The following is a 27,582-nucleotide window of genomic DNA, read 5'->3' on the forward strand; positions in this document are numbered from 1 at the left end:
TAGAATGCTAAAGCTATGGTTTTAGGGTCTCTAAGGGACCTAGTGGGAGCTGCTGTTATTAAAGTATGACCGAGAGAAGTCTGGGTAAATGTCAGGTGCTCAGCTGTGACCAGAAGTTGGACTTCTACAAACTAGAAAACATGCAAGGTATAGAACCTTTATATTTTTTGATCATTTTGTTGAGTGGGTGACGTGAAGGATTTGGTCTTGGTGTCTGGCTCTCTCTGGCTATACCTCCCCAGTTCAAAGTTAAAAAGAACCCATCGTAGGTAAACTGGGAGGGCAACTGCTAGATCTGGGTAGTCCCTTTCCCTTATTCTGTGAGAGGCTAATAGCCAGTCTGTCCATCTGGCTGGGAACCCAGATAATGTGAGCTGGCAAAAGGTTGAAAATTGTGTTCTGTAGGGCCAAGAAGGATCAAATTTCTAGTATGTGACTGTAATAAAAAGTTTATCAACATGTCAGAGGAATGGTTAAATGGTTCTGTGGGATCTTAATGAGAGCCTGGTTTCTTCCATGTTTTCTATTGTCTCCAGAATGCTGGGAGAGAGTGTGTAGGGCTGTCCACTGATCTCCCTCAGTGCTCCTTCTCTGGTCCTGATGGATAGATACCAGGTGTCCTCTCTTTCTTGGAGAGTCTGTTATCTCCTTTGGTGGCGACACCACGCTCTTGGTGTGTTCTACGTCCTTTCGTCCATGTTGCTCAAGAGTGGAAAGGGAATTAGATGGTCTCACCAGCTCTTCTTTTTATTCACTGTCCACCCCACCAAACTAGGTTAGCTCAAAGTTAAAAACAAAACAACACAACACTATAGGTAAATTGGGGGAGCAAGTGTTGGATCTGGGCTTGTCCCTTCCCTGTATAATTAGGTATCTGGTTTTATGTTCCCATATCATCCTATACTTCCTTTTGCAGAATAATTCGTTCCCTTGTAATTGCTCAGCATCTGTGTCCTGCTTGATTACAAAATTGCTGAAAGTAGGGACTGTTTGTCTTGGACTTTGTTGCCAGTGCCTGGTACTTAGTATGTTCTCAGATATAACTGATCCTTGAACAACACAAGTTTGAACTGCATAGGCCCACTTATACTCAGATTGTTTTTTGATAAATATAGTACTTACTATAAATATATTTTCTCATGTTTTTAAGCATTTTTCTCTAGCTTTATTGTAAGAATGCAGTATATAATATTTGTTGCTATAACAAAAATATGTGTTAATTGACTGCTTATATTATCAGTAAGGCTTCTGGTCAATAGTAGGCTATTTGTAAAGTTTTGGGGGAGTCAAAGGTTATATGCAAAGTTTCTACTGTGTACCCCCTAAAACCTGGGTTGTTCAAGGGTCAACTGTATTTGTTGTGAGAATAAATGAACTAAGGAAGTCTTTCATTTTACAGATTTACCGCTAACCACCATGGAAAATAAAATAAATATGGCGAAGGAAAAATCCTCAAATTAGTTTCTAGTCTGTTTCTTACTCCCTCTGAGCTAAGGGCCAGCGTTAGCTTTGGGGTTCCTACATGCTGGCAGGCCCACCTTTACTCCATAGTTGCCTCTCTTCGCCGTCTGAAGAACCTCCAGTGCAGTTCCCTCTGCGTCTGTCCTGCCCTCGTAGGAAGTCTGTGCCATTTCCTCAGATGGGCATTCTCAAGAAATTCTTAGCTGGCAGTCAGAAGAGTTAATACTTCAGTGAAATCACATTTTTCTTCTTCCTGAGCAGATTGAAAAGCCTCTGCATCTCTGCTCATTTCTCATGTGAAGTCAGGAAACTGAGTGCCTCAAACTTGAGCTCCGTGAAGGGGGGCTTTTTGTCTATTACACTGTAATAGCGCCAGTGTCTAGAATCCTGCCAGGCGCACCTTTTTGTTCAGAGTAATACTCATGCCCTTCACACCCTGCTTAGAGATGACAAATCTTGGGCAGGAAAGCACTTGTGCAGCCACTTCTAGGAATTCAGCCTCTCAAATTTAGGATTTAGGGAGGTCCCAGTAGACAACCAACGTTGCAGCGCCACACACAGGTGTCGCTTGTCACGGAATAGGCTTCGTTTGGAGGGGGAAGCCCGTTTCTCCAGACACAAATCTAGGGGTGTTTTCGCGCTGCGTGCCCTCCTCGGGCCTCCTAGACAGGCACACACAGGCAGGGCACGACACGAAGCCACGTGAGGACAGCTGCTACCAGTGTCACCAGGTCCCGCCTTCTTTCGTGCGCTTCTGCCCCTCCCCGTTCCTACTCCGGGGGGCGGGGCCGGCTTCCGTCTGGCCGGAAAGGGCCTGGGCTCAGGCACCTGCCCTTCCGGCACAGCCTTGCCAGAGGTTCTAACGCGTGGCGCGGGAGTGGAATGGATGACGTCACGGAAAGCGGCAGGAGGGCTTGTGTCAGGCATGCGTAGTAGGCCGGTTTCGCAGACTCGGAATCTAGCGCGTTGAAGGGGATTTCCAGTGTTGCGGCGGAGCGCAAGGTGTTCGGCCTCTTCTCGACAGCTCGCATGAAACTGGAAGGCGTTTCTGAGCCTGCGAACCCGCAGCGGAAGTGGAAGCAGAAAGTACGTGTGTAAAGAGACCCGCCTCATTTGACAAATCACCATAGTATGCTCAGGACAGGATGTGGGGATTGGAGTCAGCCTGTCTTCCGCGGGTCCGTCGACATCCGCCGGAGGGGAGGGCGGGGCCCGCAAAAGTAAAATACTGCCCTCCTGCAGTTCTCACACGTTCTATTTATTTACTCTTACGTCTTGAGGTGCAGTGGTTGTAAGTCCACATTCTTGTTTATATTAGTTTAATCAGTCCGCTATTCCTAGTTACTGGGAAGGTAAGAGGAAGCTGGCAGTGGAAAGAGGGCATTTGGAACTTAGAACTCTATCTCGGAAGTGGAAATTCAGGTGAAATGCCCATAATTTTGCCAAAGACAGCCCTGCCACCCCTCTGCCCCAAACTCCTTAAGGTTTGAATCCAAGAGAGTAATTTACAACAGGTAAAATTTAGAAGAAATCAGAGAGAATATAAATCTAGCCATGAGGCCTGAAAGACACATGACTAAGACTAAGGGAGACTAAGTTTGCCATAGAAATGAGGTACGATTGGAGATCCCGTCTTGCCGGTTCTGTATTAGCATTTCAAAGCAGAGGAAGGGACGAAAAGATATTTGGAAGATGCTGTAAAACTTAGGGGGAGGCTGTTGGCAGGTTTCTTGATGCGTAGCTGGCAGATGTTAATAATCCCCTGCTACTGCTTTGTTTTTAGGCCCTTCCTCAAGTGACTGGAGCTTGCAGATGCGGTCCAGGGGAGGGAACTGTGGCTAGGTAAGGAGGCCATGCTTGATGTTGCTTCCAGATGCCATGTCAACACCAAGTCCTCAGATGCTGGTGGCAGCGGCTCAGCAGACCCTGGGCATGGGAAAGAGACGGGCCCCACCCCCAGCCGTCTGCCTTCACCTAGCTGGAGAGGTGCTGGCTGTGGCCCGGGGACTGAAGCCAGCCCTGCTCTATGATTACAATTGTGCAGGGACATCAGAGCTCCAGAGCTATCTGGAGGAGTTGCAGGGCTTGGGCTTCCTGACCAAGGGACTTCACATCCTTGAGATTGGAGAAAACAGCCTGATTGTCCGTCCTGAGCATGTATGTCAGCACTTGGAGCAGGTACTGCTTGGTGCCATAGCCTTTGTGGATGTTTCCAGCTCCCAACCTAACCCTTCTATTTGCTCCCTGGACCAACTTCAGGATTTGAAGGCCGTAACGGTTGAGATCATCACACATTTGCAAGGGCTGCAGAGGGACTTATCCCTGGAAGTCTCCTGCAGCAGACTTCGTTCTTCAGATTGGAATCTCTGTACTGTGTTTGGGATCCTCCTGGGCTATCCTGTTCCATATACCTTTCATCTGGACCAGGGAGAGGACAACTGCTTAGCCCTGACCCCACTACGGGTTTTCACTGCCCAGGTCTCATGGCTGCTTGGTCACTCCCCAGTCTTGCTCTATTCCTTTAGTGTCCCAGACAGCTTGTTCCCAGCCCTGAGGGAGATTCTAAACACTTGGGAGAAGGACCTTAGAACTCGGTGTAGGACTCAGAATGACTTCACTGACTTGAGGATCTCCTCTGAGATAGTCACACTGCCAGCTGTGGCTCTCTGACTTCAACTCCTCTCTCATGTAGAAGATTCTCAGTAAATGATCAGCTCTGTCTTAGGAATGGCGTCTCAATGACCTCTTCTGAGCATCTTGAGAAAACTAGAGAAAATTTCTGTAATCAGTTGTCCACATCTCAGTGGGCATGGGAATAGGTGATAGTGGTATTGGTTGTATATGCCATTTCTATACTAGGGAGTCCTCTGGACTTAGCTGAGATGTCTGTTCATTTTTCACTGGATAGGGGATAGAAGAAAGATTGTGGTGAAGGGTGGTGGAAGTCACGTAGTCTATTCTTGTGTGGGAGTTGTAAATATACCTGCCCGAGTGGGTAGTGTCTGCCAGAAAGTAGAAGACTGGGGAAGTTTATACACCACCAACTGAATCAGACTAGGGAGAGTAGTCCAGGACACTCTAATGTCATGTTTGTGATGTGATGTGTCATTCAGGGGTAAACTAAGAGTTTGGAGGAACAGAAACTGTAAGGTGAAGTTTATTTTTCAGTAGGTTAAAAAAATAAGTCAGAAATCTCTGTGGGAAAACTCACACTTTAAAGTATATAAACATTCTGAGTTTTTTTAATGTCTTGCTTCAGATTTTCACCCAAGTAGCTGTCCTAGGTGATTCAGATCATCAGGCTGTTCTTGTTGGCCAGGAACACTGCCAGCGCTATAGCAATCATTATCATCAGCATTGAGAGCCATTGGCCACATTGCCTCTGTGAGGAGGGAAGGAGAGAAAGAGAAAGAGGCTGTGGGTTGTTTGGAGAAGATACAGACAAAAATAACCTTCCTTCTTCCCATTCCAGCCCGGTGGAAAACCTTGGGTCAGTAAAGAAGAAAAATCTTTTTCTATCACTGTCTCTCTCATTTGGTCACTTCCTTTGGGATAAGACCACTTTACTGCTGGTCATTGGTCCCTAAGCCAGGATCACTTGCCTAGGGAACCATACCCAGATACTTAAATACTGGTTAGAGTAATCAAGGATGGACAGTAACTCAGCAAAATTATACTATTCTCTATTCGTATCCCATAGTACTTTTGCTCTCCTTACTCTCGCCACTAGCTCATAATAGGCTAAAAGAACACCATTTCATACTTTAGTTAATAGAAGGTCTCTCCCTTCAGTTCAAGAGTTCCATGAAAATTAGGCTTGGATGGATGAGCAAGTGTTTCCTGACATTTGTAATACTGCCCCGACACTCAAGTATATGAACCAAGCTGAATGGAACAGGCTGCCTGACATTGGCATGGTCTGATAAACTGTCTGCAAGCTTTGGCTGAAGGAGGGCCTGTTTCACCATCATTCAGGGCGATATGAGAGGATAGACCTTCTTACTCTGGGAGGCGGCTGTGGGCTCTGGCTCAGCTCTTCTCGGCAGTGCTGCAGCTTACGCAGGCAGGAGAGGTACTCGTCACTGAGGTTGTCTAATTCCAAATGCAGTTCTTTGCACTGGGGGGAGAATACCACCAACATCATCACCACTAGTTCCTTCTGGGACAGAGCCCAGGTTGGGGAGAGGGTCCTCTGTGAGTTACCCCTTCGTTCACTTGGAATTTTTACCATCATCCTCCCTTCCCAGCCTTTACTCAGAGATTTCAGTTTGTCTTCTGGCTGTCTTACTTCGTTTTCCTGGAACGTTTTCATTTAAATGATTGATTATAAAGGATATGATAATATATATTATACATGTCAGTGCTTTCATATGATTGTGTATGTGCAAGTGCTTTGTAAATGGGGACACGAAAAAATGAAGTCCTTATAGCACAAAAGACCTGGGAGTGGTCTTAGTACAAACCTCTGCATCGGGACCTAGTTGAGCTGCATGTGAATACTTCTGGGAATATGTAAGTTTCTGAGTACGTAGATGGAAAGAGTTTGTTACTTAAAAGACATCGTATAAAGTTTTAAGTTAACTCTATATAGGACAAAGTCTGAGGAGTTAATATGTTTATTAAATGTGTTTGAGTTTATGTTGACTTTACAAAAGGTAACTAATAAAACCCTGCATAATGATTGGTATAAATGAAGAAGAAAAAGATTGACAAGTTAGCCTGAAAGCAAAGACATTTTATCTCTATAAAAATAAATGAATACTTGCTGGCATCCGATCACAATTTAAACTTTGAAATCTCTGCTCCCTGGCTGCCTCCCAGCAGTTTTGCCTACCATTGTGGTATGAGCCCCTCACTCTCTTGAGGTCACCGTCTCACCTCCTTTTCCTTGGCCTGGAGCTGCAAAGTCTTCTTTTGCAGCTGGTCTCTGAAATCCCATTCTTTCTCCTTCCCTGTACCCTCAGGTTCCACTTCCTTATGGGAGGGCTTTGGATTCCACACAGGCAAAGCCTGATCTAAAAAAGCAGCCAGATTCTCAGTGATACTGCCGTCCACACTTCTGAGGAAGGGCCCTGTCACTGAGAGATGCCTGGAGGGAGGGAAAGAGTGGGGAGGGAACATGGGAGGTCCTGTCCCTGACTAGACTGCATGGAGTAGAATTTTCTGACTTTCTCCCATTGGGACCCTGCTCAGCCTTGACCCAGAGCTGGAATTTGAGCCGCTTGGGGGCAGGGTTGGTCTTTTACTTTCCTTTGTGTCCCTAGTCCCGTTTAATGGCAGATATTTTTAGAGAATACTTACTAATCCAATTTCTTTTGTTGTATTTCTGGTAGGTTTGTTGGATGCTTCAATAGAACTAACCCCTTTCCCTTTCTGTCCTTATTTCAAAGTCAATGAGAATGGCTGTCATATAGAATTTATCTTCTTGTGGTTAAAGATGATTTCTGAGCCACGTGGCCATCTTAGTATTTGTGAAAAGAGCACTGAACTAGAAGTTAGAAATTCTGGATTGTTATCTTAGCTGCATCATTAGTTTTTATGACCGTAGACTTTCATTTTCTTGCTTGTGTTATGTGGGTATAATACTTTCTGCCTTATATTTATGTGGTGATTGTGGTGAGCAAACAAAAGACCACTTGTAGTGGATGCATGAGAACTTTTGTCCCCCACCCTCCAGATACATGATGAATTCTTCTCAGGGAGTTAAGGCAGCAGACTCTTGAGGGCTAGGAGTGAGATGACTGTTGGCATGTAGCATGGTGTGGAGGTGTGGAATTGGGATGTGATTTGGAAAGTCAAGTGTAAAAATTGACATTAAATCCTGAGTTCAAAATCAATTTATTGAAATGTTCAACACAGACATGTTTTCAGAGAGAGTAGAAACTCTTTTCACAGTTTATGTACCTCTCAGGATAGGAGGCTGACTAGTTAAAGTGTTCTCAAAGCCAGTGATCAGTCCTTAAAAAGCTCCGCTAGATCCCTGACCTAACAGACTCCTAGAACTGCATGGGGCTCCAAGAGGTCATGTAGTCCATCCCTCTGCCTCTAGGCAGGCAAGAAAAGACCAATATCTTAGAATTTGTGGAAGTAAGTTTGCTGACCTTTCTTTGTTAAGAGTTTCTCCTGTTCTTGAAGCTGTAAAGATTGACTCTGAAGCAGACCTGCGGGAAAACACAAGGAACTTGTCTGTACTAGCGTATTGGCTGTAAACAGTGTCTTCTCAGAACTTTGCTACAAACCTTAATTATTCAAGGTGTTCCCGTCTATTATTGGTTGAATTGTGTACCCCCAAATTCATGGGGGGAGTCCTAACTCCTAGTACCTCAGAATGTGACCTGATTTGGAGATAGGTTTTTTTACAGAGAAAATCAAGAACTTTAGGATCAGAATGGACCCTAATCTCACATGACTGGTGTCCTTGTAGGAAGGGGGCATTTCAACACAGAGACGCATAGACAGAAGACATACGAAGAAACATAGGGTGAAGAAGGTGATCTCAAAGCCAGGGAAAGTAGCCTGGAACAGATCCTATCCTCACAACCCTCAGAAGGAATCAGCCCTGGCAACACCTTGACCTTGGACCTCTAGCTTCCTGAACAAAATAAATTTCTGTTTTCTAAAGTCACCCAGTGTATGGCATTTTGTTATGAATACATTGTCCTTATGTCTCTTCCTTGCATGTCTTTACCTTTAAGTCTCTGCTTAAATGTTACCTTAGAAGAAAGACTTTCTAGGATGACCCTGTATGAAATAGCAACTGTTTTCTCTTTAACCTGCTTTATTTTTCTCCATAGCAGTTATTACACCTGACACATACTTATTTGTTTGTAGAAACTCCATACTTTATTATAGAGCTTAGGCTTCGTTAGGGAAGGAGCTGTGTCAGTTCTGTTCAGTGCTGTATCCTCAGTGTGGATGTCTAAAGTGCTTGGTAGGGACTCAGTAGATAAGTATTGAATAAATGCATGATTTTGAAGTGACTCCTTGTCCGTTCAGCTTCTGCTCTGTAGGTGCTCCGCATCTACTGCTGGTTGCCTTTCTCTTTTACTATGCATTGCAGAAAACTCTGTTGGAGTGGCAGAGGTTAAGGCGGTGGGCAGCCTGCAGAGCTATGCATTGAATCAGGTTATCCAGCTTTTCAGCAGTGGCCTACTTTTCTCCTGAAAAGTCCCTGTTTCTCTTTGGCCCCAACAGGTAGTTTTGAAATGGACTGAGGCATATGTAGTGTGAGCTGATTTTCTGAACTATTCCTAGTGACAGAAGTCTATATGACCTATTCACATATTTAATAAGTTACAATATATCAAATAACTGGCTTAGAAAACCCATTGTTTTTAAGAACACCAAAGGAAATGGCAATACTGGGAGAAATTCATGTGGTTGTCATTGACATCGAAGGAGAAAAGTAGAAAACAAAAACACAATGCTAATATTAACTTGTGAAGAGCTATGTAAATGACCTCTTAATTCCCAAGAAGGTTTGAAAATGCACAAAGGTAGAGGATATGTCCAAGACTGGGTCTCAAAGCCCTTTGTGCGGCAGGAGCCCCGGGAGCACCAAAGAGCCAGCTGTGCTACTTGAGGATCTGGAAAGGGAACTTACTCTGCAGCTGCTGTACTTGGGCCACCAGGGTGAGTTTCTCTTCCTCTGACCTCTTCAGTTGATCTGGAAATGAAATAATGCAAGCTGAAATAGACGAACCTAAGACTTCATGAACCTGACACCGGAGAATGGGACTTAGTAGGTGCTTTCCGGTCTCTAGCCTCCTGTGTGTCAAGTGGAAATTGCTTTCTTCTACTTGTCCTACTTCTGAGACAGGTGAACCAGATCCCAAGTGCCTTGGACTTCATCAGCATCGACAACATCAGGTTGAATTAAAAGTTTTATTTGCAGGGGTGCCTGGGTGGCTCAGTCGGTTAAACCTCCGACTTCGGCTCAGGTCAGATCTCACGTTCGTGGGTTCGAGCCCCGTGTCAGGCTCTGTGCTGACAGCTAGCTCAGATCCTGGAGCTGCTTCTGGTTCTGTGTCTCCTCTCTCTGCCCCTCCCCCTCTCATGCTCTGTCTCTCTCTGTATCAAAAATAAATAAAATAGTAAAAAAAAATTAAAAGTTTTATTTGCATACGATTCGGTCCTCTCAGCTGACATAGATGCTGTGAGGGAAACCTTCACTGCGCCTTGCGTTTCAACTGACTTTCCCTTTCAAATTAGAAATGCAGCCTTGGCACATGTGACTGAAGTATGAGTGCTGCGATGTGGCTCGGAGGGATGGGCCAGAAAAGCAAGCTGATAACTACAAGATCTACTAGTGCAGATGGATTAATTTTCAGTCTTGGATGATTAAAAGAGCTTTGCCTGTCTCTCCAGGTCAAATGAAATCACAAAGCCAACCAAAGACTGAAGCCTTCCCCTCCAGCTTCCTTTCTTGGACTCACTTGGGCTCACCGAGCCAGAGGCCTCTGGGGAGAAGGGTACCTTGTAGATGCTGGGTGTCCGAGCTGTGCAGGTCTCTGTCCCCCTGCAGGTGTTCAATCTTGGCCTGCAGTTCCTGGTGCTCATTCTCCAGAAGTCGCAGAGCCTGGTTCATCTGTAAGTCTCTACTGTCTGCTCCCTGTAAGGAGGAGGAGGGTCGACCCCGAAGCAGGTCAGTGCTGGGGTAGAGGTTGGGAACAGACCCCACGGAAGAGGAAAACTAGAATGTTAGAGATAGGAACATTGGGGAATTGGAAAATTTGGGATTTTTTTTTCCCCTTCCTTTTGCTCTATTTCTCACATTTAAACAAATGCATTAGATTTTCCTATCTAATGAGTCACAAGGGACTCATTTGAGTAATACTCAAGTTAAAGAACACCAAATCATCACTTTTCTAGGTGTCTTCACATTGTCTTTACTTCTTATTCTAACACTGTCAATTTTCTTTCTTTGGTAGGGTCACTTTTCTCAAAGAATTAAGGTTAAAAACAAAAAGACCTTCATGGGGGAGCCTGGGTATCTCAGTCAGTTAAGCGTCTGACTTCGGCTCAAGTCATGATCTCACGGTTCACGAGTGAGAGAGAATAAGTAGGCGATAGGAGGAAGAAACAACAAATGTGGGGATGTGGACCCTGGCCAGCTGGGTCCACACCTTCAGTAAGACTCACATGACCTGTCGTATTAGTTTGGCCATTCAGGTTCCTGCTTCAGTTAAATTATAAAGGTAAATTTTTGATGTGGGTCTTCAAAATTTCAAACCCAGTCAGTAAAATCTGTGGAAAAAATCACTGGTATGTGCCAGGCTTGGAGCTAAGTGCTTTGTATGGATTACCTGACCTAATTGTTCAACAATCCCAATAAATAGTTGAGGTACTATTATTAGCCTCCTTTTGGAGATGCGGAAACTGAGGCTTAGGAGATTAGTTAAATTTTTATAAGGTAACACAGATTAGAAATGATGGAACCCTTGAGAATGCCGAGGGTCTACAGTAATTACTTAAAAATCACATTGGCGGGATGTTAGTTAATACTCAGCCTATAAGTAAATTAGTGACCTTTGTTCTGAACCAGATGCTGTGGTGGGATGAGGTGCAGAGAGTGGGCGGACAGTAGGCTGATGAATGTTCCAGTCCAGCTCTTTGCATTTGGATGGTGTTATTCAGTGAACACTTAATTCATTTGCATCAGCAGGGCAGACATCCTGGCTGAGCTCACAATTAAGATCTCAGGGCCCCTGCAGTGAGTCAGATACAAAGTGGCCAGTGAGTGAGGAACTGAAAGCCAGATGCTCCCAGCTGCCTTTGGAACCCCCATCTCACCAGCAGCCTCTCTCACTGCCATCACTGCCTCCGTAAGTCCCGCCTTCTCTCCCCGCATCCCAGCCCCAGAGCCTGGTACCTGCAGTTTGGACTGAAGCACATGGAGTTGGCTCTCCAGCTCGGTGTGCTGGGCCCCCAGGCTCTTCCAATCCTCCTTCAGGGCTTCGTACTGGCTCCTCCACTCCTCACACTTCTGCTCGGCCAGAGCCAGGGACCTCTGGGGAGTCAGACAAGAGGAGTAAGTGGAGGGTGCCTCTGGGGTTCCAGGGAGTCCTGCAGGCCAGCTCCCCTGCTGCCCAGAGGCCTCCCTCCCCCGCACCGGGGGTCCCTAGCCCCAAGGAGTACACAGCGTGTCCATACCTGTGCGCTCTGCAGTTGCTGCTCTGCGCTCATTTTCTCCTCCAGCACTTTCTGCAGTGACTCCTTGGCTTTCTGCTCGTAGCTGTTTTTCTGGTCTTCCATCTCCAACAACACCTTTTTCATTCCCCAAGGGGAGTATTTCTGTAAATTTGATGCAATTCAACAAATACATATTGAGCTTCTGTGTGCTGAACCCTGAGCTGGGATAGAGAAATGAAAGGAATTGGGTCCTTGCCCCCAGAGCAGAGATACCAGTAATCTGGTGGACCTTCTTCGCTTTTCTTAGTGTTCACATAGGGGCGCAGAGAGAGGGGCCCAGGTGGTGAAAGAGCTGAGCAGGGTAACAACACACAGTACTCTGGGTGTGGTGAGCATCCCCTCACCTTCCAGGGGTGTCTTAAATCTAACATTTCCAAAGCAGAATCATCTTTCTCAACTGCCTTTCTCCTGAGTTTCTTATCTCAGTGGCCAACATTATCACCTGCTTAGTCTACCAGGCCTGAGACCAGGGAGTCATCCTTGATTTCTCTCATTTTCTCCCAGTAACCAGTCATCCCTTTAGCTTTGTCAAATCAAACTCTTTAACAGGTCATATCTGTCTTCTCCATACATCCTGTTACCTCCTTAGTTCAGACTCTATGGGTCAATGCCATATTTTCTCTGTCTTCAAGCCTTGTGGCTGATCATGTCATTCCCTATTTTAAATCTCTCAGCGACTAAGGATCAGGTCCAAATTCCTTGGCATGGCTCCTACCTATAAGCTCAAACTCTGATTCTATGCTACTTCTACCCAAGCTGAATTGCTTGCAGATCCCCTAAGCACTGTGCTTTTGTCCATATACATTATGAACCTACCCTTTTCATCTGGTTAACCTCTACTCATGGTTCAGTTCAAGAATCATATAAGGTCTGATAGATCTTGACCAATCACCCCTATCCCCCAACACATCAAGGGTTAGGTCGCTTTTCTTAGTGTTCACATAGTATCCCCTGTACATCTCTATTTTCCCACACTATTGACGCTTCTTTCTCCCTTATGGGATTGTAAACTCCTTCAGGTTAGAAAGTAAGCTTTTAAAAAATTTTTTTTATTTGTTTTTATTATTTTAAGTTTTTTAATGTTTATTTATTTTTGAGAGAGAAAAAGAAAGAGAGAGAGAGAGCATGCACAAGTGGGGGTGGGGCAGAGAGAGACGTAGACACAGCATCTGGAACAGGTTCCAGGCTCTGAAATGTCAACACAGTGCCAAGTGCAGGGCTCAAACCCACAAGCTGTTGAGATCATGACCTGAGCTGAATTTGGATGCTTAACCTACTGAGCCACCCAGGTGCACGCCCCCGCTTTATTTCAAATGTTTGTAGTTTCAGAGATCTGAACAATCTCCAATATTCTCAGTGTTTTTAAATGAATATATCTGCATTAAAAAAAATTGGTTTCAGGATTTAAAAAGAGAGCAGCTTTGCAAACTCACTTAGGGTCTTGCCCTCCTCATCCCTTTCATCTTCTTGCCCTGTGATTCTGGGGAAGCCAGGAAGCTTTTACTGTCAATTCTGGGTTACCCCACTGTATAAACAGCAGTCCAGATAATGCAAATTTAGGGATCAATATGAAATCATTTCCATTTAGCTTTGGGATCATCTGAAAATTTGGATTTAAATGTGAGTGGGTCTTATGTTCCTGGAATTTTCATTAGAAGCCAGATCCAGGAGCTACTGGGTGAGGTCATACATGGGTATGTCCCAGTTAGTGGATTTAACCATGCTGGCCAGCTTTACCCTGCTCCCCCCGCCCCCAGATTGAAAATCAAGAGACTGGCATTCTGGATTATATGTTGGTATTTTAAGAGCTTTGTTGGCATTATTTAGTTAATAATAGTCTGACAAAACAGGCCATACTGAAAAATAAAAGGTGTGGGTTAGCAAACCTGTATATAAACTCTGTTCCCCCACAAGACCCCAACCATCCATCTTATCTTTCTAACTCCACATGCTTCACCACATTCTCTTCTCTGACATCCCACCACTTGTCATTTCTATCTCTTGTAATCCAAGAGCAGGTCAATGGAGAGTTTACTGAAGATGGGAAACAATGCCATAGAAAAGCCAAGAGTCATAGCCTTTTGCTTTCTTCCAGGGATTGCTACTAGACAGAAGTTGCTCATGGAATGGAAATTAGTTTGTTAGATCTATAATATCCAACACTTCTGTCCAAAGATTGGGACCTGTGAAGGTCTATGTGGATTCTGTGAATCTTTACCAAGGGCTTCTCCCTACAGTTCCAGGTATTCTTAAGGCTTCTCTGGTTTTGGGGTTCCTTCTCAGGGTACAAAGGGAAGGACACCAGGGGGGAAAAAGGAGAAGAGGGTAGATTGGGGACCAAAATGAAAATGGCAAAGCCAGAACTGGATGAGTAGGAGTGGGTACATTCATCTTTGTCAGATGTTCTTTCTAGAGTGTAGGATCAAGATTCAAGCATTCTCCTTTAATTCTAGAGTCCTTGGCTGAAAGTGTCCTCCAGAATGCTTACCTGGGTACAGGTGTACAGCTGGTTTTCTAAAGATCTCAATTTGCACTTCAGTTTGTCTTCATTAAGCTGGCCCTGGAGCAAATGGGATGAGTTAATTAGTCTGGACCAAAATATAGCATACAAAGAGTTTTCTTCTGTTTTCCCAGCTTAGTGCCTAGAACATGGTCTGCACTCAAGCAATGTTTGTGGAAGTGAACTCTTTCAGGAGGTAGGGAGGAAGAAGGATGTCAAAGGATGTTTGGGTAGAAGAGGATCTTTTCTTCTGTCTCTGGAATAGGAGAAGGAAGAATCAGACTGGCCCCAAGTCTTCTCTGTACCTTGAGGTCTTCTATCCAATGGCTCAATGTATCATAGTAGTTCACTTGAAGGAAATCTTCTAAGCTCTTCTTTTCTTTCCTCATCACCTTTCTCTCCTGTCTGTTTAGGCACGTCTGTATTCCTCACCCCCTCAGTCATGTACAAGGATCTTTACTTCTAAAGTATAGGCCAGTAAGACTAAAGAGGCCTCCACATTCCCTTCCTTATCTCCATCAGCGGCTGAACTGTGTGCGCCTTCGCTCTCTCCTCCCCCCAGATGTATACGTTAACATCCTAACTCCCAGCACCTTAGAATGTGACTGTATTTGGAATTAAAGAGATAATTAAGTTAAAACAAGGTCATTAGGGTGGGCCCTAATCCACTACGACTGGGGTGTCCTCATAAGAAGCGAAGAGAACACAGGAGAAGACAGCCATTTGCAAGCCAAGGAGAGAGGCTTCAAGAGAAACCAACCATGTCAACACCTTGATTTTAGACTTCTAGCTTCCAGAATTGTGATAAAATAAATTTCTTCTGGTTAAGCCACCCAGACTGTGGTATTTTGTTATTAGCAGCCCTAACAAACTAGCACCTCCCTTGCCTCCCTCCTTTCCCTAACACACACACACACACACACACACACACACTGGACTCAAGATGAGAAATTCTTAAGAAAGCAGGACATGGAGGAGAGAGATCAAGCAAGGCAGGGTGTGTATATGTCTGTGTGTGGGGTGGTAGTGGTGGCGGTGGTGAATAAAGGGCTTCCCAGAAAGCCACACACAAGTGGGGTCAGTTTCATGGCATTTTGGACATTCCAAGAGGGATGCTCATCTCAAGGATGGGGGTGGGGAAAAGCAGGCAGGAAGAGCCTCATCTGTTTCTCAATTTTTCAGTATTTTAGCTGAGTAGCAAACAACCTCCTTGCTGTTTTGTTCTTTCCTCCACCTGTAGTTGCCTCTTTTTACCACGGCGGGGTTTTGTTCTTCAAGTCCTGAGTCTGACTTAAGTTTGTGAGAGGATCAGGATGAAGGGAGGGTGCCATCAATGAGAACTGGTTTCCCAGAGGAAAGGCTGTGGGTCTCTAGCAATAACCAGTTTTCATATCCTTTTTCTGGTTTTTTTTTTTTTTGTTTTTTTTTTTTTTCCACCATGAGGCCTTGCAGGACACTTGTCAGGTCTAGAAATTACATTTCTCTAAGGGCCTGAGATGCCATGGCCACTCTCAGGTGGCTTGGGTGTTTGGAATCCTCATTATGTTTCTAGTCTCTAATGGGCTGGGTGCAGAGGAGGGGACTCAGTTTTGAGGTCTGTCCCCCTCTATGGGTTTCAGGGCACCGTGGGGGTTGGCAGGAAGTGGCCAGCTCCTGTTTTGATCTTGTTTGGCTGATTCTTCTAACCCTGGGAGCCAGGGGGCGCCCCCACCCTTTCTGCTTCCTGTATTACTCAGCTGGGCCTTGCAAAAGCAAAAGGCTTTGCCAAAAACAAATTTTCAAAGTGTCTCCTGGTATTAATGTTTTTCATAATGTCTCGTGTGAGAGCTGAGAGGCCAGGATTTGGTATCTACAGTAACCACAGGGCTTTGGGACGGATAAAAGAGATGGACACAGACTTCTATTGCTCTGGACTTTGGAGTAATTGGTTAAAGGGCTGCATTCCCCTGAGTGTCCTTTTTACTGTCAGTCCACAGGTCCTGAAAGCAACTCCTGCACCCCTGTTTCCTGGTTCATATCTCTGCATTTTCCTGTGTCTAAACTCTTGCTATGGCAGAATATAATCAAACCCACCAAGTTTAAGGTTTATCTTGCTGTAGTTTAGAAAGAAAACATAGAAGCCAAAAACATTACATCCTTACATTTTCCCCCATCTCCTCCCTTTTTGGGTAGCTCCTCTCTCTTTCCTTACTGTGGTTTTAATCTGATATTTTGCCTCTTTCAACTGTTTTTGTATTTTAGACGTTCCCCAGATTACTTTTCCATTCATAATGCAATAAAAGAAAATTCAGGATAGCCCCTTCAGTGGGGAGGAAGGGCCACCCAAGTCTGGGGATTGAAAAAAATCTCGTCCACAGCTCCACCTTCCCAGACTCCCTGAGGCAGGGAAGAAAGTTGTAGCCAAGTTGTTGCAAATGGGGCATGTAGTTTCCTGGTCTGAGTCCCAGTTACCCCGACATGAAACCCAATGGTACAATATGTGGGAAGAAGCACCCTTAACAGGCCTACTGTGGACGTTTTTCTTGGCAATTGCTCCCCACCCCCAGACCGGGAGCCCAGGGGTCAGAGACCATGGTACCCCCAATTGGAAAAGGGAACAAGGTAGAGGCCATACACACCTGGTGCTGGTCTGAGGGCTTCAGCTCCTTCTTCTGCTTGGCTTTCCCCGGCCTCTGATCTGTTCTCCAGAAACCTTACCACCACACCACAGAAGCGCCAGCCCACAGCTCATCTGTGCTCTAGCAGAGGTTACTTAGGGCTTGCAGCCAATCCCCTGCTGTGCTGTCATCTCAAGATCTCGTTTCCACTTTGCAGAACTTAAAACCCAACTGTGTCTTGCTCCTGTTTTGATATTGCCCAATACTGAGAGCCTGCTTTCTCAACTGCCCAAACCATCTCCCCGCTGAAGGTTGGACCAAGCTCAGGAGTATCAGCAGTGCCCCAGACCCCATCACATCCAGCAGGCCCAGAGTTAGCTTGGAGGTGGAGGCAATGCAGGGAACTCATTCCTGGGGCTCGCGCAGGGTTTGCCGTGGGCTTCTCTGCGTGTGAAGCTGGGAGATTCAAGACATGGAGGCCAAATGGAAAAAATAAAAGGTCTGAACTGGGCTGAATGTCAAAGTCCCCGTTTGGGTCACATTCCTCCAATTGGTATTTTCCCAAATACCGCAGTCTGGGGCTGTCCTTTCATCCAGGCTGAGGCCTCCATGGCAGGGGTGGAGGGCTTGATGATTTTGTTTTGGGGGAAGCAAGAACCCTTAACTGACAAATCTGACTATTTTTGTTAAAAACAGGAAGCTAGGGTGTCAGTGGGGAGGAGTGAGAAAAGAAGGGAGGGTGTGCAGAGAGGCGGGAAGACAGGAGGGAGAGAACCACAACCCGAGGAGCTTCTGCTCTCCTGCCCGCTCAGTGTGGAGTGAAACTGCCCGCTGAGGTGCCCTGGGAAGAGTGTCCCGTCCCTGCTGAGTTCCAGCGACGTGGGTTCTGACTGCGCCTCACCGCCTCACACGTCACCGGTGATTTCTCGCCTTCCACACCCACCCGGAGCCCAGGTCCTCACTGTTGTCAGAGACCATTTCGAAACACAGATCAGATCATTCATTCTCAGCTCAGTTTGGCAACTGTTTCAGCCCGTGTGCTGCCGAGGCGATCACAACTCCGCAGCTCCTGACTGAGCTGCTTGTGAGGATGGACGGAATCTTGCTAAGTGTAGGACTCTCAACCTGAAAGCAGCGCCCTCCCAGCGCTACCCTGCTGACCACCTGGAGCAGCGTTTCTCACACTGGGGATAGTGTGTGTTCACATGGACCTGTGACACATATGCTTTTCCTTTAGGAAACAGGCTCTATGTAATTTAAGTTTGACATACCTTCATAATTCAAGTCTTCAGAACTCCTCATACACGATTCCTTCATTTCAGCCCAACTCAACTGCACCCAACTGCTTGTTACGCAGAGGCCTTATAATCATTCTGGTTCCTCTGCCTTAAATCCCCTTTCCTTTCTGCTTTTTCTTCCCCATCATCATTCCTACTTCTGCAACTGGTAGACGATGCATCCTTCCAGGCCCAACTAAAGTGATCCCTTTCCTTTGGAGCCTACCCTGTTCCACCTCACGCAGAGTAATTTCTGCCCCCTTCTCCTTCATCTGTGTCACTTTATAGAAACTTCTGTTATTGGCTTTGTCACACTGTATTTGTGTTATTTACTATGTGTCTCTCTCTTCCTGGCTGATGTACGAGCTCCTCAAGAGCAAGAACCCTACTTTTTGTCCCTGGAGCACAGGGCTCAGCACATAGTTGAAACTTAATCAAATGTGTGTTGAATAAATGAGATGATCTCAAATTAGTGCAGCACCGGAAACCACCTGGCATGCACAGCTGTCTGTCTCAGGCTCCTGCTCTGCTGATGCAAACGACCTTCCTTAACCACCAGGAGCCCCAAAACACATACACTTAAATCCTGTACAATGATATGTAGGAAGGAGGACTAAGCGTAGGAAATCTCTTTTATATCACTGTAAACTTCTCAATTTTGTTCCATACTCTCTCATTCCATCTCTCTGTCTAAATACAAGCCATCTACGCCTTGGGGTTAGACGTGCACGGAGGCTCATGAGTCTGTGCATTCTCTTTGTACTGGGGGATTTATGCCCCAGTGGCATAGCTCCCTGAACATAGTATAGTCTAGGGGGTTTCAATGTGGTGTCTGAGGACTCCTGGGAATCCCTGAGACCTTTTCACTGGTTCTATGAGGTCTTCCCTTTTTCAACTATGTATCTATTGAGTCTGGGTTTGCCTTCCCACGCTTCAACCAAAACAATGTATTGCAACAGATAGAATGCGGAAGAAAATATGTGAATCTAGCTGTCTTCTGTTCAGACTTTAAAAAGATTTGCAATGGTATAAAATGATGCTACTCCTCTTACTATGTTTTTGAAAAATATGGTTATCTTTCATAAAAATATGTAATTTAGATTCACATGTAATGGCTTACTATTTTGGTTTTAAAATTTATTCATATTTTGAGATTCCTATTTTCATTTCTAATATAGTAAATCCTAATATGGTAAATAGAAACAGTTCTTTGGGGCTTTCAATACACTTTTTAAAGAGGATAAAGCAGTCTTGAGATTAAAAAGTTGAAGATCCATTGCATTAGACTATATCATGCCTCTGGGTCTTTGCTTGTGCTATATTTCCAACCTAGAATATAGTTCCCACTTCCACATTTGTCTGGAAAATACTCATGTAACTATAAATATTTCCCTGGTTCTCTTCTCTGGAGTCATTCCTTTCTTCTTGTGTGCTATTATATCCTGAAAACATTTATTTCTGCATTATTTTTCATTGTCTCCCTGATGAAACTATAAGCTTTCTAAAAGCAGGAACCCTGACTAATTAATCTCATTATTTCCAGTGCTTAGTACAGAGAACATAGGCTATGAATATTTGTTGAATGGATGGACTAAAATAAGGAGGTCTGAATTTTAGTTTTAGTTCTGCCTTTAACTTGCAATGTGACTTTGGGCAAGTCACTTGACCTCTCTGACACTCAGTTTCCTCATTGGTAAAATGAGAAAACTTAGATTATGTGATCTCTAAGGTCCCCTAGCACTCTGACATTGATGTCTAAGCTGAATAGTAGGTGCATGAAGGCTTAGCGTTAATATTAGTGTGAATCCCATATAAAAATAGTTGACATTTATCACAGTCAGCAATAGCGACTATATTGGGAGCTTCCTCCTATTCTTTCAACATATTAAAACATAGGAATTCTTTCCCGTTTTGGTTCTGGGTCTTCCCTGGGTGTGGAGCAGTATTACCGCAGCTCGTGGCCCTGGATTTAGCTGAGCTCTCCCATGTATGTAACATGTTTGCCCTTTAGGTCTCAGCCCCCCCCCCCCCCCGCCCTTGCCTCTTCAGTAGTGAGAAAACCCCTTCTCTTGCTGGGGTGGTGTGGAAAGAAGAATTAGATGGCCTTAAGCTTAAACCCTTAAGCCCTTAAGCTTTGTTCAAACCAAGACTTCATTCCCTTACCTTCCAAGAGCTGTCAGAAGCCCTTATCAGAGTGGACAGTAGGTCTTGGAGAATTACCATTTTCTGTTTTAGAACCAGTTCCCTTTGGAGGGCCTCCTGGGGGGAAAAATGCAGGAAGGTAAGACTAACCTGGAGGGAGAAGGAGTAGAAGGGTGGAGGAACTGAGGGGAGAGGTCACATGTTACTCACTTTGAGGTACTCAGAAAGTTGGATGATTTCCTAGAGAGAAATAAAAAGGCTATTCAGGAAGACTCCAGAGGTACCTGAGCCCCACCTCAGACTCTACACTGACAGTGTGGAACCTGCTTGGGATTCTCTTTTCTGCTCCTTTCCTGCTTGTGCTCTCCCTCTCTCTCTCTCTCTCAAAACAAATAAGCTTAAAAAAACTTAAAAAAAAAAAAAAAGAAGGAAGACTCTATGTTCCCTGATATCCTGGAACATGGAACTAGAGCCAGGACTGGCTTGTGTTGAGTAAATTTCTTCCTTGGCTCAGAGTCCCTCCAGGCCCCTGTGTCTTTGCTCATCCAGGAAGAAGGTGGCCCTCCATCCCAGCTGTATTTACCATAGAATTCCAGAATGTCAGAACTTGGAAGAGTTAATACACCAACTGAGTCAACCCCTTCAAAGTGAGGATTTTCTTACCTTATCTAGAACTGCAACTCCATAACTGGGAAGAGAAGAAAAGAAATAAAATAAAAAGACAATGGATCAAAGAAAAAAAGCACATAGGAGGCAGTGGGTCAGTGCCTTCTCTTGTCTCTTCTGAAGAGCCAGTAGGGTAGGGAAGGTCTTCCTTACTCTCCATTAAGGTGGACATAGAAGTTCATCGTGCTCCTCCACACACTAGGTGTGGGTTCAAGCAAAGCTTATAAGAGAGGAATGGATGGAGTGTAAGGAAGCTGGGGGCACATGGAAGTACTCACTTGGTTTGCTGACTGGCATCATTCTTAATTGTTGGCTGGGCTTCTTCTGCCTTTGTCTGCGTGCCTGAGCGATGGAGGATAAGGTGATTCAGAACCCGTGGAGGAGGAAGTGGGAAGGGAGAGGGCCTCTACACTGCCAGCAAGCTGAGCCTGCTGTTGCAACATTTTCTGCAGGCCCTAGTGAGGGATGGAGGCTCAGCTCTTACCACGGTGGTATATGGGTGTCTTCTTGATGGAAGAGTTCTGTGGCGAAAGGCCCCCAGCCTGGGAGAGATCCCTCCAGGTGCATGAAGGAGGGTGAGGACACTTGGTTGGTAAGGCCTCAGAGCTGGTCTCTGGCACCTGGAAAGCAAGTAGGGGATGGTGAAAGCCTAGAGCTTCTTAAAGCAAGATTCTTCAGCCGAGTGTAGAAAGATGAACAGTGATCAAGTTTCAGATCTAGAAAGCCAAAGTAACCCATTCCAACCTTCAAAAAACTACAAAGTTGTCCTTGCTCCCGCCCTCCCTTGTCCTTGCTGGTGGATATCATCCTCCCCAGACCAGGCAAATGGGGAGCTGGGCTTGTCTCTGCTTTTATTCTCTAGAATTCCTGATCTACTTTGGTTTCAGCTATTTACACTGCCAGTATGGACTGGTCTGAGAGTGAGGAGGTCTGGGTTAAATCCTGCCTTTTCTACTACGTCTTGGTCTCCTGTTTGTGTAATGAGTGTGTGTAATGTGGATGATCTCCCAGACCCATTCCATGTCAGAGAGATGGCTTTCTTCCTATCAGTAATAGCCTAAACACTGCTGAGGTTTTGTGTGAAGAGAAGGTAGAGCAGGGAGGTGGAGGGGAGGGTGTGGTAGTAGCCATCACAATCTAGTCTGCTCTTTTTTTTTCTTCTTTTTTTAAAGTATATTTATTTATTTTGAGACAGAAAGAGAGAATAAGCATGAGCGAGGGAGAGGTAGAGAGAGAGGGAGAGAGAAAGAATCCCAAGCAGGCTCTGTACTATCAGTGCCAAGCCTGACACGGGGCTTGATCTCATGAACCATGAGACCATGACCTTAACCAGTCAAATACTTAACTGATTGAGCCACCCAAGTGTCCCTCTAGTCTACTCTTTTTAAATTTTCCTTATACAAACTCAAAAATTCTTTGATTGTAACAGAACACTAAAAGGCTAAGAAATGCCTGTGGTATCCAACCACGTAGACTGACTCAATCTCAGTAAAACCTTAAATTACCAATAGGCATAGGGAAAGTTTTTTAGTTAAGTGTGTTTTTGTTCTTTTTCTTCTTAAAAACTTTTTTTTTTTTTTAATGAAAAGCTTTCAGAAACCTTCTTGCCTTAGAAAGTACACAGTTGGTTTTATTTTACAATTGGGCTCAAGGATCATTTTTGTGAACAGCACCTTCTGTTGTGGCTAACAGATCCACTGGTTAAGAAGCCCTGACTGAGCTTCTGAAACTCTGGGTAGGGAACCAGGCCAGGCACTTCCAGGGAATACAGCAGACCCTGCTGTCAACATGCTCACAACATGACTAGGGAGACACAGATGGTTTGCTGGCTGAGATCATCTCGGCGTACCCTGATTTTTGCCAGCACCGCTCCTTCCCAGGCCAGAAGGATGGGTTCTCTAAGTATTATTACACAATCTTAGAGGATTTATAACCTCATAAGGACCACAGAGAGCAGGGGTGGCCTGGAGAAGACAGAGACAGCTTACTGGACCAGACAAGACGTTCACTGAGTGAATTCAGTACAAATAGAACGGACCCAGTGAAAGAGAAAATGTAGGTGGGGGCAACAGGAGAGGGGTGTGTGTGTGTTTCTGAGAGGGGGCATCAAGAAGAGGGGCCTGTGTCCCTGGCATACAGTGAGCATTCAGTAAATATTTGTGGAATGCTGGATGAATGAATGCTTTAAAAGATATGTATAGATGGCCTAAATTTGAACTGATAACTGGGAATTAGCAATGGACTTGTTTTTTAAATTATTTTTTCTTACCTAAAAGGCAAATGTAAAACAAAAAATAGTTAAACAAACAAAGACCCAAACAACAAAAATCTCTGAATGAGTAAGTGGCTAAGGGAGACTAATATATGATTGAGGAAGAAGGAGCTTAATTTAAAATGCTTTTTAGTGACCTTGAGCCCACCCATGTGCCTGCCGCCCTCCAGAGAAGTGTGTCCCTTGACATGACCCACCTGCTGCTGGGGGGAGGAGGAGATCCTGTTGGCCAAAGACAAGGGCTCCTTGAGGTCAGTTGGCTGGCCTGGCTGCCTCGAGGGACCGCGCTCCTTGGCCCTGGGGCTCTGTGCCTTGCCTTTCTCCTCCACCTGCAGATTCCTCCTCCTGAAGAACTCCTGTTGTCGTGCTCTCCGGAGCTGCTCTCTCTGCTGGGTCCTCAGTGCCTTCCCCACCTGGCGGCAAGTGGTCACATTGGGGCGGCAACGGCGGCTTTCACGGGTCTCTTGCCGGCGCTCACACTTGGCCTCATAGCTCTCAGCCCACCGGGCCAAGCCAGGGGAAGGCCTGGGGTCCAGGCTGATCATGATGACCTCCTGAGCACCTGTTGTGCTTGGCTTCCAGTTCCTGGAATAGCTGCCTGGGTCTGCCAAATGCCAAGAGGGAGGAGAAGGGGAGGGGTCAGAAGATGGGCAGAAAAAAATGACTATCTCCTGGGACCAGGGGGCAGAAATAGCACAGTGTCCCATGGATGTGGGTTAAAAACTGGGGAGGCGATGGTGTCAAACTGGGAGTCAGGACTCCTGGGTCCTGGCTCCACACTAATTTCTGCTTTCCTCTGGCCTATGTTTCTCCCTCTGCAAAGTGCAAAGATCTCTCTGGCTGCCACTTCTTCCTTGACCTTCCTTGATCTCACCCTGTCTCTAAGCCAGGACTAATTGATAAAAATTGTCATCTGTGTATAGCCTTTTAGATAGCAGATTGTGACTTCTAGAGAACCAGGTAAACTGGCTCCCTATTTGCCAATCAAAAAGTAAAACCAGCTTCTTTATTGTTCTCTTGGCCCAAGTTGTTGCAAAAATAGGTGAGTGACTCTTATCAAGTCCCAGAGGGATAACCAAACCCCCCCCCCAAGGTGTGGCTAGTCCTGTGACCAGCACCCACTGGCTGTCTTTTTGACCCTTAGTGACTAGCTTCTGAGCCTGGTCCTGGGCATGGCCAGGAGGGAGGAAGGGAGGGAAAGCTCACCCTAATTTCTCCAGTCATGAAGTCCTGACACTGGTCCACTGGGACCCACTTCCAACCCAGGACTGGGCTCTGGGCCACAGGAGCAGATCAACTCAAACCAGTATCAGCTGAGTACCTGTGACCTGTCCAGTGTTGACCGAAACCCATTTCAGAACTTCCGGCTCAATAACTCTCCACACCGAAGGTTCCATGTTTTAGAATCTCCTCTCTGTTAGGGCTAAGTATGCCACCAGGTCAGCTCTCCTCAGCCCGAACACAGACTGTACCATCAAAACCAGCAACCACATGAATTACACCTCAACAAGGCTATTACACACAAGAAGGAAACAACTGCAAACAGTGCCGTCAAGTCCCCAGGGAACCAGGCTTGGTGTAGAAGCCACACTTGTTGCCCCTTGACATGGTCCTACCTGCTATTCACAGAACCCCCAACTCAACTCTTTCTTCCTTCTCTGTGTCCTTCTCTCTCTTTCCTACCCTCCATCACCTACCTTCTGCAAATTTGTTTATTCTCCTAGAACCCTCTCTGGGAGCCTCGCTGAATTGGGGCTGGACTTGGCTCAGCTGGTCCTGAGAACCGGAAATTCTGCGCCTTGCCTCCACTGATCACAGCAGTCAGCCCGTGGCTGACGGAGGAAGAGGGACTCCGGCTGCCACTTCTCCTCTCTGTCCTACGACTTCACTACCCACGATCCGGAAACCCAGTTCCTGGGGAGGCCAGAGGGGCATCTCAGCTTCACTGACCAGCAGGCAATTGCCAGCTCTGGCTCGTTGGGTTTATTTATAGGCCAAACAGACTCAACAGGTAGCAGCCTCTCTGTTCTTTGATTGGAACTTTGCTGCCCATCTGGCTCAGTCCAGAATTCTCTGCAGGATGCTTGCTCTCTCTCGGATCATACCGCTGGTTCCCTGGGGTCATTCGTGGGTGGGGCGGTCTCACTCCAGGAGAGGGGCCTTACAAGGTCAAACCTGGCATGTTGTCAAATGCCTGACTCTCCAGGCTTGGAGGGGCATCCTCCAGCTGTGGGCAGTGCAGACCCCAGGCAGGACTGTGAGGTTCTCAGGGCTTGTTCCCTCGTCCCATCCCTAGGTGGCTTTTCTCTTTAGGCTTTTCTTCTCATTCCCACTCTGTAGGCGGTCCCTGACTTCCCACCTGCTACCTCCGTTATCTAAACCTTAGAACAGGATCCAAAAGGCTCATTCATATTAAGCTGTAAATGACTGAATGGATTATGTACAGGTGAACTCCATGTCCAGAATCTATGCTTGTGGTATAGATAGGTATTCTGCCTTCGATGGGGGAGGCGGGGAGCCCTGGCTCTGGACTCAGGCTGTGTGGATTCATATCCTGGCTCTGTCACCCACTACCGCTGTGCTATTAGAAAAGCTATTATGCATCTCTAAGTCTTAGTCTTTTCATTTATAAAATGGGGCCACAGCTTCCCTTGTAAGGTTATAAGAATTAAAGTGAAAATGCACATCAATCATCTGGCACAATAAATGTTAGCTTTCTACAATACTAAACCAGGATGATTATTACTCCTTTCTTGCTGATCTTGGCTATTAAAGACTCGGTGCCATAAGACCAGCGCCTCCAGCTAGACTAGCAGTGCAGGACCAAGAATGCCTCATCCTTCCGTCTCCCACCCTTTTCTCTTTGAAGGGGTGCTGTTTACCACATGGAGGGGATGCTGGCCTCGGGTTGAAATCATATTTACTGCTCTGGTTCCTCGGACCTCTGCAAGGAAAAAGGACTTCTCTGTGGTCTGGGCACAAGTGCCTTCTCAATTAGGCTGGCAGAAAGGCAAAGAAGAGGTGGGGTGAAGAATCTGTGTGCCTGTGTCCCGCCATTAAAACGTGGGCCGCTAGGTCCCGTCCCTGTAATCCGCAGGCTTTGTAGAGGAAGCAAAGCCTGTGATTATGAAGAATCCTCCCACCTTCCTGTCATGAGGAGGAAAGGTCTGTGGGGGAGGAGACGGAGCCAGAGGTAAGGTCTTCCCCCAGACTCTGCCAGGCTGGCTACACCAGCGCGCCAGTTCGCTTCAAAACACGCTGTCTCGCTCTGCTTCCTGAGGGGCAGACCCTGGGATCCATTGCCCCAGCAGGGAGACGCAGTAGAAATGGCTTCTCAGAGAAGAGAGCATTCTCAGACCACCCCAGCCCTCACACCCGGTAGGATTCGGTGCGCACAGCTGAATGGAATCATGTCCAGCTTTCTGGGATGTTTTGACTATTCTGATTTGCTTAAACACAAGAAGCCATGTGGGACGGCTGACTGACAGGGATAGGCTGTGGAAGAAAAGGGAACTGGTCCCTGTGTGGTTCAAAGAAAGGTCACGGGGCCACTGCCCAGGCTTTCTGGCATCTGTGGGGTGTCCCTTGGCAGTATGACAGGTCCCATTGGAGCTTGGGGAGGAGGTGGTAGTGACTGAGGGCATCCTGCCTCAGGGAGAGGTCAGGGTGGTGCCCTCACCTGACAGGGGCTTGTTGCTGCCTTTCCAAGTCTCTGCTCCTACTTTCTGGCTGTGTGTGCCATGAATGGCTTCCTGCCTAGGTCTGACCATCCTAGTGCAGAGCCTAGCCCGAGCTGAGGAGGCAAAGGCCTGCACCTACGTGCTCGAAGGGCAGCTTGTTGTCTGGGCGACTCCTGCTTTGAAGGGAACTGTAAAAGCTCATTTAATTCATGCCCATCACTGGCTAGCCTGTACCCTAAGCCATTTGACTCACTCCTAATCTAGTCTAATGGATGGAGCAGAGGAGCGTTCAAAGCCGTACCCCTGTGCTATGGCTTGTGCCCTCAGGAACCAGTGCAGCACCCTTTCCTGCTTACCCACACCCCCTACCTTCTTAAACTAATCCATCTGCTTCCGCATCTCCCCCTTTGGCAGAGGGAAGCTTGGATGACAGAGCACCTTCCCCACCCCAGAGCTGGAGGTCCCCAACCTGGACACAAAAGCATCTACCTTCTCAGTTACCTTGGGTCCCAGGCTCCAAACCAAGCAGCTCAGGAAAACATTCCACCTGCTGGGCAGATCTTGGCTCTGGTCTCAGATGGGGCAAGGAGGCAGTAGCTGAGTCAAGTGTAAGCTGTCAGTTCATGGCTCTGGGCCCCCTTAGCATTTTCCTTCTTGGTACTGTCTTTCTTTCTGCACAGCAGCCTTGCTGAAACAGGAAACAGACAAAGCCACAATGCTTGCTTGCCCCAGTTCCTCTCTCTTGCTCTCTGGCACAATCTGAGTGGGCCCCTGAGCCCTTGAGGCCTCTGGGGCT

At 46.3% G+C, this 27,582-nt stretch overlaps 2 protein-coding genes across 4 annotated transcripts; one reads left to right on the forward strand and one right to left on the reverse strand.

Moving 5' to 3' along the window:
• Nucleotides 1-3,309: 3,309 nt before the first annotated feature.
• Nucleotides 3,310-8,086, forward strand: C3H1orf74 (chromosome 3 C1orf74 homolog). The gene has a single exon (XM_029935346.1). It carries the CDS (start codon nt 3,322-3,324, stop codon nt 4,129-4,131), a length of 810 nt encoding a protein of 269 aa, XP_029791206.1. The 5' UTR covers nt 3,310-3,321; the 3' UTR covers nt 4,132-8,086.
• Nucleotides 4,601-27,531, reverse strand: TRAF3IP3 (TRAF3 interacting protein 3). Of its 3 annotated transcripts, none has more exons than XM_029935342.1 (16): nt 27,288-27,531; nt 23,304-23,710; nt 21,319-21,454; nt 21,113-21,176; nt 20,832-20,856; nt 20,379-20,408; nt 20,190-20,285; nt 14,141-14,212; nt 11,614-11,754; nt 11,333-11,470; nt 9,937-10,072; nt 9,065-9,127; nt 7,563-7,622; nt 6,340-6,476; nt 5,465-5,578; nt 4,601-4,843 (listed from the first exon to the last, which is right to left on the reverse strand). In XM_029935342.1, exons 2-16 carry the CDS (start codon nt 23,649-23,651, stop codon nt 4,751-4,753), a joined length of 1,653 nt encoding a protein of 550 aa, XP_029791202.1. In that variant the 5' UTR covers nt 23,652-23,710; nt 27,288-27,531; the 3' UTR covers nt 4,601-4,750. The 3 variants fall into 3 exon arrangements, with proteins under 3 accessions (XP_029791202.1, XP_029791203.1, XP_029791204.1); XM_029935343.1 differs by having other exon boundaries at nt 5,457-5,578; XM_029935344.1 differs by lacking the exons at nt 4,601-4,843; nt 6,340-6,476 and having other exon boundaries at nt 5,491-5,578.
• Nucleotides 27,532-27,582: the final 51 nt, after the last annotated feature.

The sequence above is a fragment of the Suricata suricatta genome, chromosome 3, assembly GCF_006229205.1.
Source record: "Suricata suricatta isolate VVHF042 chromosome 3, meerkat_22Aug2017_6uvM2_HiC, whole genome shotgun sequence".
Taxonomy (NCBI): Eukaryota; Metazoa; Chordata; class Mammalia; order Carnivora; family Herpestidae; genus Suricata; species Suricata suricatta.